This window comes from Bufo gargarizans, chromosome 9 (genome assembly GCF_014858855.1).
Source record: "Bufo gargarizans isolate SCDJY-AF-19 chromosome 9, ASM1485885v1, whole genome shotgun sequence".
NCBI lineage: Eukaryota > Metazoa > Chordata > Amphibia > Anura > Bufonidae > Bufo > Bufo gargarizans.
In genome coordinates, this window is record NC_058088.1 from 173,371,976 (window position 1) to 173,384,951 (window position 12,976).

A 12,976-nucleotide genomic window follows, 5' to 3' on the forward strand; every position below is an offset into this window, starting at 1 on the left:
ACCTGCTGATGACTGACCGGCTTCTACCTAGTTTTCTCCCTTTCTCTCTAGGAGAGAACGGCCAATCATCAGCAGATGGGGGAGAGAGCAGGAGATTAGGAATAACCAGGACTCTTCTCAGGTAGATTTGACTCTTTTCCAGGCCCGGACTGCAATAATTATGATGCTGGTTCTCAGCAACCACTTATGTTTAGCTCATGAGTGACACACCGCTGAGATCAGCATTTCTGTCACTATTTTATGATGTCCTCAGTGAGGTTGATGACTTGTTCCCTTTAACCACTTCAGCCCCGCTAGGTGAAACCCCCTTCATGACCAGAGCACTTTTTACACTTCGGCACTACACTACTTTCACCGTTTATCGCTCGGTCATGCAACTTACCATACAAATGAATTTTACCTCCTTTTCTTCTCACTAATGGAGCTTTCATTTGGTGGTATTTCATTGCTGCTGGCATTTTTACTTTTTTTGTTATTAATCAAAATGTAACGATTTTTTTGCAAAAAAATGACATTTTTCACTTTCAGCTGTAAAATTTTGCAAAAAAAACGACATCCATATATAAATTTTTCGCCAAATTTATTGTTCTACATGTCTTTGATAAAAAAAAAATGTTTGGGCAAAAAAAAAAAATGGTTTGGGTAAAAGTTATAGCATTTACAAACTATGGTACAAAAATGTGAATTTCCGCTTTTTGAAACAGCTCTGACTTTCTGAGCACCTGTCATGATTCCTGAGGTTCTACAATGCCCAAACAGTAGAAAACCCCCACAAATGACCCCATTTCGGAAAGAAGACACCCTAAGGTATTCGCTGATGGGCATAGTGAGTTCATCGAACTTTTTATTTTTTGTCACAAGTTAGCGGAAAATGATGATGATTTTTTATTTTTATTTTTTTCTTACAAAGTCTCATATTCCACTAACTTGCGACAAAAAATAAAAAATTCTAGGAACTCACCATGCCCCTCACAGAATACCTTGGGGTGTCTTCTTTCCAAAATGGGGTCACTTGTGGGGTAGTTATACTGCCCTGGCAATTTAGGGGCCCAAATGTGTGAGAAGAACTTTGCAATCAAAATGTGTAAAAAATGAAAGGTGAAATCCAAAAGGTGCACTTTGGAATATGTGCCCTTTTGCCCACCTTGGCAGCAAAAAAGTGTGACACATCTGGTATCGCCGTACTCAGGAGAAGTTGGGGAATGTGTTTTGGGGTGTCATTTTACATATACCCATGCTGGGTGAGAAAAATATCTTGGTCAAATGCCAACTTTGTATAAAAAAATGGGAAAAGTTGTCTTTTGCCAAGATATTTCTCTTATCCAGCATGGGTATATGTAAAATGACACCCCAAAACACATTCCCCAACTTCTCCTGAGTACGGCGATACCAGATGTGTCACACTTTTTTGCTGCCAAGGTGGGCAAAGGGGCACATATTCCAAAGTGCACCTTTCAGATTTTGCAGGCCATTTTTTACACATTTTGATTGCAAGGTACTTCTCACACATTTGGGCCCCTAAATTGCCAGGGCAGTATAACTACGCCACAAGTGACCCCATTTTGGAAAGAAGACACCCCAAGGTATTCCGTGAGGGGCACTGGCGAGTTCCTAGAATTTTTTATTTTTTGTCACAAGTTAGCGGAAAATGATGATTTATTTTTTTTTCTCTTTTTTCCTTACAAAGTCTCATATTCCACTAACTTGCGACAAAAAATAAAAAATTCTAGGAACTCGCCATGCCCCTCACGGAATACCTTGGGGTGTCTTCTTTCCAAAATGGGGTCACTTGTGGCGTAGTTATACTGCCCTGGCAATTTAGGGGCCCATATGTGTGAGAAGTACTTTGCAATCAAAATCTGTAAAAAATGACCGGTGAAATCCGAAAGGTGCACTTTGGAATATGTGCCCCTTTGCCCACCTTGGCATCAAAAAAGTGTCACACATCTGGTATCGCCGTACTCAGGAGAAGTTGGGGAATGTGTTTTGGGGTGTCATTTTACATATACCCATGCTGGGTGAGAGAAATATCTTGGCAAAAGACAACTTTTCCCATTTTTTTATACAAAGTTGGCATTTGACCAAGATATTTTTCTCACCCAGCATGGGTATATGTAAAATGACACCCCAAAACACATTCCCCAACTTCTCCTGAGTACGGCGATACCAGATGTGTCACACTTTTTTGCAGCCTAGATGCGCAAAGGGGCCCAAATTCCTTTTAGGAGGGCATTTTTAGACATTTGGATCCCAGACTTCTTCTCACGCTTTAGGGCCCCTAAAAAGCCAGGGCAGTATAAATACCCCACATGTGACCCCACTTTGGAAAGAAGACACCCCAAGGTATCCAATGAGGGGCCTGGCAAGTTCATAGAATTTTTATTTTTTTTGCATAAGTTAGCGGAAATTGATTTTTTATTTTTTTTTTCTCACAAAGTCTCACTTTCCGCTAACTTAGGACAAAAATTTAAATCTTTCATGGACTCAATATGCCCCTCAGCAAATACCTTGGGGTGTCTTCTTTCCAAAATGGGGTCAGTTGTGGGGTGTTTGTACTGCCCTGGCATTTGAGGGTCTCCGCAATCATTACATGTATGGCCAGCATTAGGAGTTTCTGCTATTCTCCTTATATTGAGCATACAGGTAATGAGATTTTTTTTTTCCGTTCAGCCTCTGGGCTGAAAGAAAAAAATGAACGGCACAGATTTCTTCATTCGCATCGATCAATGTGGATGAAAAAATCTCTGCCAAAAAAAAAAAATGGAGGGGAAAGGCGTCTGCCAGGACATAGGAGCTCCGCCCAACATCCATACCCACTTAGCTCGTATGCCCTGGCAAACCAGATTTCTCCATTCACATCAATCGATGTGGATGAATAAATCATTGCCGGGATTTTTTTTATTTTTTTTTATATATATATATATACAAAGTGCTTGCCAAAGCATAGGAACGCCGCCTCCTCCTCAGCTCGTATGCCTCGGCAAACGTATCTGTCACTGCAGAGGAGAAAATCCCGTCTTGCAGCGCCGCATACACCGACTTGCGTGTAATCTGACAGCAGCGCAATGCTTCTGTCAGAATGCACATCGGTGCTGCAGCTAGTCAATCGGTTGGTCCACCTGGAAGGTAAAAAAAAAGAAAAAAACAGGCCGCAACGCAATAATTTTATTAACTTTGCAACAGAACATGTAACTTTAACTTTTTTAACTGAACATTAACGTGTTTGCTTACTGGTGTGTTTTTTTTTTTTTTTGTTTTTTTTACCTTTATAGAACAAACCTCTCCTTCCCCATGGGTCAATGTGCAAAGCGCAAATCGCCCAAAGATGTGGCGAAGTGCGTTATGCACTTTGTCCCATGTGAAAGGAGACGTTTGCAGCAGCAGTGAGTGAATGGGCCCTAATAGCCCTGTGTGCCTGTCCTGGTGAGATGATCCCTATGCTAATAGTGTACCTGTGAGTGGTACTTCCGGAAACACTCTCCAAAGCATAGGGCAGGGTGGTCCGGACAGTCAGGACAGAAATAGCGGGTGTCACGCCTTATTCCACTCCTGCTACAGACACGACATCTTTTTCGGGGTGACGGTTGGGTTGAGGTACCAGGAACGACATTGGGGAAATGTCGCTCGTGTAGACGGCTAACTACACTGGTGGTTGGGGCCACGGAACCTCCTGGATACAGGAGGTTCTCGATGATCTCTTCCTGAAATTTGAGGAAGGATCCAGTTCTCCCAGCCTTACTGTAGAGAACAAAACTATTGTACAGAGCCAATTGAATTAAATATACAGACACCTTCTTATACCAGCGTCTGGTGCGTCGGGAAACTAAATACGGAGACAACATCTGGTCATTGAAGTCGACCCCTCCCATGTGGAGGTTATAGTCGTGGACTGAGAGGGGCTTTTCAATGACACGGGTTGCTCGCTCAATTTGTATTGTCGTGTCTGCGTGAATGGAGGAGAGCATGTAAACGTCACGCTTGTCTCTCCATTTCACCGCGAGCAGTTCTTCGTTACACAGTGCGGCCCTCTGCCCCCTTGCAAGACGGGTGGTAACGAGCCGTTGGGGGAAGCCCGCGCGACTAGTTCGCGCGGTACCACAGGCGCCAATCCGTTCTAGAAACAAATGCCTAAAGAGGGCCACACTTGTGTAAAAATTGTCCACATAAAGATGGTACCCCTTGCCGAATAAGGGTGACACCAAGTCCCAAACTGTCTTCCCACTGCTCCCCAGGTAGTCAGGGCAACCGACCGGCTCCAGGGTCTGATCTTTTCCCTCATAGACCCGAAATTTGTGGGTATAGCCTGTGGCCCTTTCACAGAGCTTATACAATTTGACCCCATACCGGGCGTGCTTGCTTGGGATGTATTGTTTGAAGCCAAGGCGCCCGGTAAAATGTATAAGGGACTCGTCTATGCAGATGTTTTGCTCTGGGGTATAAATATCTGCAAATTTCTGGTTGAAATGGTCTATGAGGGGCCGAATTTTGTGGAGCCGGTCAAAAGCAGGGTGGCCCCTGGGACGGGAGGCGGTGTTGTCACTAAAGTGCAGGAACCGCAGGATGGCCTCAAAACGTGCCCTGGACATGGCAGCAGAGAACATGGGCATGTGATGAATCGGGTTCGTGGACCAATATGACCGCAATTCATGCTTTTTTGTCAGGCCCATGTTGAGGAGGAGGCCCAGAAAAGTTTTAAGTTCGGAAACTTGGACTGGTTTCCACCGGAAAGGCTGGGCATAAAAGCTTCCCGGGTTAGCGGTGATAAATTGTGTGGCATACCTGTTTGTTTCGGCCACAACTATGTCTAAAAGCTCCGCAGTCAAGAACAGCTCAAAAAATCCCAGGGCCGAACCGATCTGAGCCGTCTCAACCCGAACTCCAGACTGGGCAGTGAAAGGGAAAACTACAGGTGCGGCTGAAGTTGGGGACTGCCAATCAGGGTTTGCCAGCACCTCTGGGATTCTAGGGGCTCTACGGGCACGTCTTTGCGGTGGCTGCGACGGGGTCACTACTGCACGTGCCACCGTACCAGCTTCAACTGCCCTTCTGGTGCTCGCTACTTCACCAGGTTGTACGGCAGTGCTGGTACTAGGTCCAGGGAGGGCTGGGCTGCTGGTGTATGCCTCACCACGTAATCCGACAGCACCAGCCCCACTCTGCTGCTCTTGAAGCGGATCCTGCGCAACCTGCGGTCTAGCGACACGGGGCCGGGTACGCCTGGTGGTATCAGGGACCTCAGCCTCCTCGTCCGAACTTTGGGTCAGAGAGCCACTGCTTTCTACAGGTTCGTATTCTGACCCGCTGGATTCATCAGATGAGGGTTCCCACTCCTCATCCGACTGGGTCAGAAGCCTGTAGGCCTCTTCAGAAGAATACCCCCTGTTAGACATGTGGGCAACTAAATTTAGGGGTATTCCCTGAGACTACCCAAGAAAAAAAAAGCAAGCCTGTCTTACAAAGGGGAGGCTAGCGAAGTACCGGAGGCCGCTGCGGTTGATAAAAAATATCAAAACTGATTTTTTTATCGCCGCAGTGCGTGTAAAGTGAATGTGCAGTGATCAAAAAAAAAATTTTTTTTGTCACTGCGGTGGGGCGGGTGTGGGCGAACGCACGTGTGGGCGACCGATCAGGCCTGATCGGGCAAACACTGCGTTTTGGGTGGAGGGCGAACTAAAGTGACACTAGTACTATTATAGATCTGACCGTGATCAGTTTTGATCACTTCCAGATACTATAAAAGTACAAATGCTGATTAGCGATACGCTAATCAGCGAATAACGGACTGCGGTGCGGTGGGCTGGGCGCTAACTGATCGCTAACTACCTAACCAAGGGACCTAAACTATACCTAAAACCTAACGGTCAATAACAGTGAAAAAAAAAAGTGACAGTTTGCACTGATCACTTTTTTCTTTTCACTTGTGATTGACAGGGGTGATCAAAGGGGTGATCAAAGGGTTAATTGGGGTTCAGGGGGGTGATCAGGGGCTATAGTGTAGTGTTTGGTGTACTCACTGTGAAGCCTGCTCCTCTGCTGGATCCAACCGACGAAAAGAACCAGCAGAGGAGCAGGCAGCCATATAACAGATCATATTTACAAATATGATCTGCTATCTGGCACTTTGATTGGATTTTTTAAAAATCAGCAACCTGCCAGCCACGATCATTGGCTGGCAGGTTGCTGACGAAATACCTCTCGATGAAATGCCGGCGCGAACTGCGCACGCGCGGGCGCATACTCGCGTCATCTCGCGTCTCGCGAGATGACGCGTATATGCGTGACTGTGCGCAGCCCTGCCACCTCCGGACCGCACATCTGCGTTAGGCGGTCCGGAGGTGGTTAAAGGGGTATTCTGGTTTTGCATGTTTCAGCATCAGTTGACAGGAAACAACACCTTATCACTTACTAAGGGCTCATGCACACGGCTGTAGTTTTGGTCCGCATCTGATCCGCGTATTTTTTTTTTTGCGGATCGGATGTGGACCCATTAAAAAAATGCAGACTGCACACCCCTGTGCTGTCCACATCTGTAAATCTGTTACGCGGCCCCGCAAAAAAATAGAACATGTCCTATCCTTGTCCGTTTCGCGGACAAGGATAGGACATTTCTGCAGGAGTTTAAAAAAATTGCGCTATGCCTTGGCTGGGATCTGTGTTTGTGCCCCAATAGTGATTGTCTATCTATAAGGCCCTGTTTTCATGCACTCCATCGTGGTCGGTGATATTTTCTGCTCTGTTGGTTCCCTGTACCGATGACATCACGTCTACATCTGAGACATGGCAAGGGTTGTAATGTGGGGTTTTGCCAGCAGGGCTTCAAACAGGCTTGGATCTGTGGTGGTAGAGCTGGGAGGGGCAGAGACCTGGTGCTACAGACACTCCCCGGGTGTCACAGATGACAATGACGCTGCAGGAGTCAAAATGCACTCAGAACTTCATCATCTGACTTGTATAATGGTGTAAGGTTGAACGCTGGTTTGTCACTTGTAGCTAGGTCCTTATTTGTCTGTAGGAAACCGAGGTTGGGGCCCAGGCCTTTTCTTGTTATGCATGGTTGTCAAACATGCACTTCCATCGATCGTAAAGTGATATTATCCAGCTGTGGGCCATTGCTGTACCTAATGCTCCACTGCCTGCCATGTTAAAGAAGTATCATAGAATACAATGGAGGAAATTTACTAATCATAAAAATCTAAAAATGAGACTAGTAAATCTACCCAACAAGTATATCACACCGAGGCCCTATACTATGGTACACAGGATCAGTCTGTAATATGTACTTTCTAAGCTCTCAAAATGCCCGGTATAGAGTCCATACATGTAGCATGACTTTACCAATCATTTTCGTTCATAGCAAGTTTCTTAGTCCTGCAGTCTGGGACAGCACAGATTGCTTGGGTCCCGTGCTCCGCACCCCTGGCAAACAGCTAATTTTTCTGGAAGGCTGCAGTCAGTCACTTTCCCTGAAGGGACCACTGCAGGAGAATTGTGGTATTACATTACACTCTAATAAATGGCTGCCTGTGTAAACTAAGGAGGGCTCCAGTCCACCAGAATAGAAGCCGCTCGTACACAGTGACTCTGTTCCTGCTCATCGAGAGATTTCCCAGAGGAGGAACCTTCCCTATGATGTCCATATGCCTAAAAAGAGCATATAGACATCGCAGTGGGTTTGATTTGGTGCCTGTATGTCTGATATTACCAATACTGCATTCTACTGCTTCGCTAGAAAGAGAGTTTTAGTCTGGAGGAGAGGCTGTTTTGAAAACTTATTTCCCAGAAGCATTTTCTTAAATATCTGCCTCTGTCTTCAGGGAGAGCACGTACCATCTCAGTTCCAGTCCACATTGCATCTCGCAAAGCCAACCAGAACCCTAGTTTCCAAATAGAAAATCTTCCAGCACTCGATAAAATCCAAAAGTTTATTGTTACATCATTAAAAACATCAACAGCCCAGCCATAAGACAGATACGGGGTTTGAACAGATGAATACATGTTCTTAGTCGTCCACAACTCCATTATCATGTATCCCAAAACAACTGTGAATAAATAGGGGTTCTGGCTTACTTTCCAGATAACCATTTGCAGAAGTTTGGTATCATGTTTATGCTTACTTTAAAGTGGTTTCCTAACAAGGATGTTGATGATTTTTATTCTGTGGGTACTGACTGGAGGCCACTTTGGCTTTATTCATTTGACTAGCCTTTTGTTTTAAATATCAAACACAGCTCCTCGTCAGTAGACGTACAATGGCTGCATCCTCTTTGCGCTTGTGTTCACTGAGGAACCGTGATCAGACATTAAGGCTAAATGCACATGATAAGGACTGCGTGCGGAAAATCCACACTGTAGGTCATGTACATTTTATTCTATGAAAATTCGAAATTCTCAGTGCACACGATGCAGATTTTTTCCGCACGGATTTTGACCTGCGGTGCGGATTTTAAAATCAGCAGCATGTCAATTTATTTTATTTTTCCTGACCGGATTTTCTTCATTCGCTGCGGAAAATCCGCACCGAAACCGGGTCAATAGTATCTGATCAGCCGATCAGCTGTTTGAGAAGGCATCAGCGTTCCTGTGAGCACCGCAGCCTTCTCCCTGCTCACCAAGCACAGAGCCTTACATTGTATAGTGGCTGTGCTCGGCACTGTAGTTCATCCCTATTCACTTAAATGGGAATGAGCTAATCCTAGGCCATGTGACCGATGACGTGATGTCACACGGCCTAGGGAAAGCTGCGAGAAGGCCGAGGCCCTGCTGCCTTCTCAAACAGCTGATCAGCTGAGGTCCCGGGTGTCGAACCTCCACTAATCAAATACTGATGACCAGAGGATAAGTCATCAGTTATAAAGTCTCAGGAAACCCCTTTAATTACATACTGTAGCCATATGCCATCCACGTCCTGGTTGGAAAAACCCTCTCAAGTTTGAACTTGATGTTATGTCCTTGTGACAGTTTTATCTTGGTCACTCCAATAATAGTAAATCTCATAGGCTAATTGACCATGTGCAGCTTGTACTCCGGCAGAGAATTCTCTGGATCTGGCGCTGCTGGATGCAAACAGTAAGTGCATTTTGTAATTAATTTATGAAAGAGGCACGTGCCTCATCATAAATTAGGCGCCTTCTCCTGGAGTCCAAGCGCTTAAGGCTACTTTCACACTGGCATTTTGGTTTCCGTTTCTGAGATCTGTTCAGGGCTCTCACAAGCGGTCCAAAATGGATCCGTTTTGCCCTTAATGCATTCTGAATGGATAAGGATCCGCTCAGAATACATCAGTTTGGCTCCATTCCTCCTCCATTCCGCTTTGGAGGCGGACACCAAAACGCTGCTTGCAGCGTTTTGGGGTCCGTCTGACAAAACTGAGCCAAACAATGTAAGTCACAATGACTCACAATGTAAGTCAATGGGGACGGATCCGTTTTCACTGACGCAATATGATACAATAGAAAATGGATCCGTCCCTCATTGACTTTCAATGGTGTTCAAGACTAATCCGTTTTGGCTACGTTAAAGATAATACAAATGGATCTGTTCTGAAGGAATGCATGCGGTTGTATTAACGGATGTGTTTGTGCAGATCCATAACGGATCCACAGCAAACGCGAGTGTGAAAGTAGCCTAACTAGAACTCTGACAGGTCAGAGCTGCCGTAGATTTCTGCCTTCATTCATCTGGCGTAAATGAAGATAAATATGTCAGTGAGGCTGGCCATGCCTCCTTTCAGAAAAGTGGCAAGGACGATGAAAAAGTGGGAGATGTAAAAAAATTTTTTTGAAAGTCGCTCCTGCAACAGTATAAATTTTCAGGCGCATATAAGATGATAAATCTCCCCCCCATATGTCCAAACAAAGTAGGAAGTTAAAGGGGTTTTCTCATCACAGGCAATGGGGGCATATCGCTAGGATATGCGATTTCTGTCGAGCCCATAAAAGTGAACGGGAGCAGTGGCCACGCAAGCGCGGCGGGCTCACTCACATTCACTACTACGGGGAGAGCGCTTGGTGGTGGCCAGACCCAGTGGAGACCCGCAGCTATAAAACAATGGCGGCATATCCTAGTGCTATGCCCCCATTCTCTCAAACAAGACAACCTTTTAAAATGTGCCTCCACTTTAAGGTTAGATAAAGTTTTCAGAAATTAAAAGTATAGGTGAATTGCTGCATTGCCGGTAGCTTGAAGTCTCCGTCTGGCTATATGGGGACTATAATGGTAACTGGCAGAGATCTGCCCGGAACCCAGCAAATATGCCCCAAATTGTCTGGAAGAAAACCGCTGCACGCTAGTATGAAAGTAGCCTAAAGAATTTTGCTTCCTCCTGGGCATCTGACTGCTGTCTCTTATCTCTGTTAGTCCCCTTTCACACAAGTGAGTTTTCAGTGCTGGTGCAATGCATGAAGTAAACGTATAGTACTGTACTGAATCCTGACCCATTAATTTCAATGGATCTGTGCTTATAATCGTTGTTTTTCACACATTTTTGCATTGCGTGAGAATTGCAACATGTTCTATATTCTGCGTTTTTCATGCAGCCCTGGCCTCATAGAAGTGAATGGGGCTTCAGTGAAAAACGCATTGCATCCGGATTTGATCCGTATGCTATGCGTTTTGCACTGATTGTTGCTAGGAGATGGTTGTGAAAAGCGCATCAAAACGGATTACAGACAAAACTGACTGAACTTGCTTGTGAAATGGTGCAAGTTTCACTGAACGCATCCTGACACAATCCGTATCGTTGGTGTGAAAGAGGCTTTAGGTCCATCTGTGTCCAGCCTCACACTCAAAATGGATAGAGGAAGAGGCTGCTGCAGCTAGTAAGCGATTTATTACCTCACTCTGAACAATGGTAGAGCATTAGGCTGAGTTCACACGGGCGAGATTTCCGCGCGGGTGCAATGCAGTAGGTGAACGCATTGCACCTGCACTGAATCCTGACCCATTCATTTCAATGGGGCTGTGCACATGAGCATTTTTTTTCATGCATCACTTCTGCAATGCTTTAAAATCGCAGCATGTTCTATATTCTGCGTTTTTCACGCAGCCCTGGCTCCATAGAAGTGAATGGGGCTGCGTTAATAACGCATTGCATCTGCAAGCAAGTGCGGATGCAATGCGTTTTTCACTGATGGTTGCTAGGAGATGTTGTTTGTAAACATTCAGTTTTTTATCACGCGCGTGAAAAACGCATCAAAACGCATTGCACCCGCGCGGAAAAAACTGAACAACTAAACGCAATTGCAGCCAAAACTGACTGAACTTGCTTGCAAAATAGTGCGAGTTTAACTGAACGCACCCTGAACGCATCCGGACAAAATCTGTCACGCTCGTGTGAACTCAGCCTTATCCTACTGGATGTAGTAGAGTCAAAAGTGCTAAGTGTAGCAGAGCTAAGAAACTGCAGTTTGTGTCTCTTATCCCACATCCTCCTCCCACCTCCTCTCTTCATATAAATCAATGTTAAAAACAGGAAAGGGCAAAGAAGCCTAGTAAAAGCAGATAGAATTTTTTTTTCTTTAATAAGATATATTTCAAAGTTTCTTATAGTCACCTCATTTATGGAAAGTTATTATATAACTGGAGGTAAACTTTAAAGAGTCAGAACCGGAAGTAGACTACATGGAGTGACTTCCAAAATTATATCCAGAAAACAATCTATCCCTTTTTTCTACAAAAAATAAAATAAATACATTATTTGCATATAGACTACTATGTGGTTTTAAAATAAATTGATTGTAGTGTCCCTTAAGTGGATAATCACTTATTAGTTTTGTCCTTTTTTTCTCTCCTAATGGCAAATGTGAAGTCTGTGAATAAAGAGAACTCAGCTGAGCCGTCACTGTGTTCGTCTGCTGAAATGTCTACACTACGTTTAGATCTAGAAGAAAAGATCTTGTCCATCCTAGAGAAAGCTCATGCTGCTGATTGCCGATCCTCACATCTGCAAGGTGAGTTGAAAGAGGTTTGAAGGGTCTTTGACCCAACCATAATCTGTGAAATGCCTCTCTGCTACCTTTGTGCCTTCACTAGTATGTGCAAATCGAGATGTTTGATTATTTTGCCAAATTGTTGCAGAAGTACACAAAAGCCCTCAATGCACCATCCAATTATCCTCCAGTCTTCAAGAGGAATAACACAAGCAAATATCACTATCACTGTTAGGCCTGTATTACACCAACTGATTATCTGACCAGTATCTGTTCAATCAGACCAATAGTTGGTGTGCATAACAAAAGATCTGTGTGTGTAAACGGCCATCTGACCAATGATTGATTAAAAAAAATAAATCTGTCAGATAATCTATTGGTTTAATACAGGCTTTACTTCAAAAGAAATTGCTTTGACTCTGGCTATGCATCATTTTTCATTCAGCAGACTATTTCTCCAGGAGTAACTGAAAGATTCTAGACACATCAGTGCAGGTTTCTTGAGACTGGTGCAGTTTACTTCAACAAGGGTCCGTTGGATTAAATTGTCAAGACGCATGTGTCTAAGTCACTTTAGAACATCTTTAGGCTGAATAGATCATAATATTTGGTAAATGTGTCAAAACATGCCCACTTTTCTCACTATGTTTTTTTTCCCCAAAGTGGCAAGAAGATAAAGTTGCAAAGTGTATCGCAAATATAGGGAGCACCAAAACTTGTAACTGGAGGCTAATCAAAGACGTTAATAAATCCCCTTAAAGAGGACCTTTCACCTCTCCTGACATGCCTGTTATAATAGCTACATGCATTCCCCATGTAATAACAATTCTAGAGCATGTATGTGTATGGCTCTATGTTGTGCCATTCCTTTATTATTTCTGCTAGAAGTTATGAATGAATTGCTAGCAGTCTGCAGTAAGGGTACATAGGGGTGGTAACCAGTTCATTCATTACTTCTAGCAGGAATAATAAAGGAATGGCACAACATAAAGCCATAAGAATAGATGCTCCAGAATTATTACATGGGGAGGATGCATGAAGCTATTGAA

General features: G+C 44.4%; 1 protein-coding gene across 5 annotated transcripts in view; it reads left to right on the forward strand.

The window, feature by feature from the left end:
• LOC122919601 overlaps positions 1-12,976 on the forward strand; it is a 143,876-nt gene that overhangs the window by 37,355 nt on the left and 93,545 nt on the right. For all 5 annotated transcript variants that reach the window (XM_044268714.1, XM_044268711.1, XM_044268712.1 and 2 more), the window contains one exon: positions 11,807-11,948. In XM_044268714.1, coding sequence (XP_044124649.1) covers positions 11,807-11,948 — 142 coding nt within the window. The remainder of the gene's footprint in view (positions 1-11,806; positions 11,949-12,976) is intronic.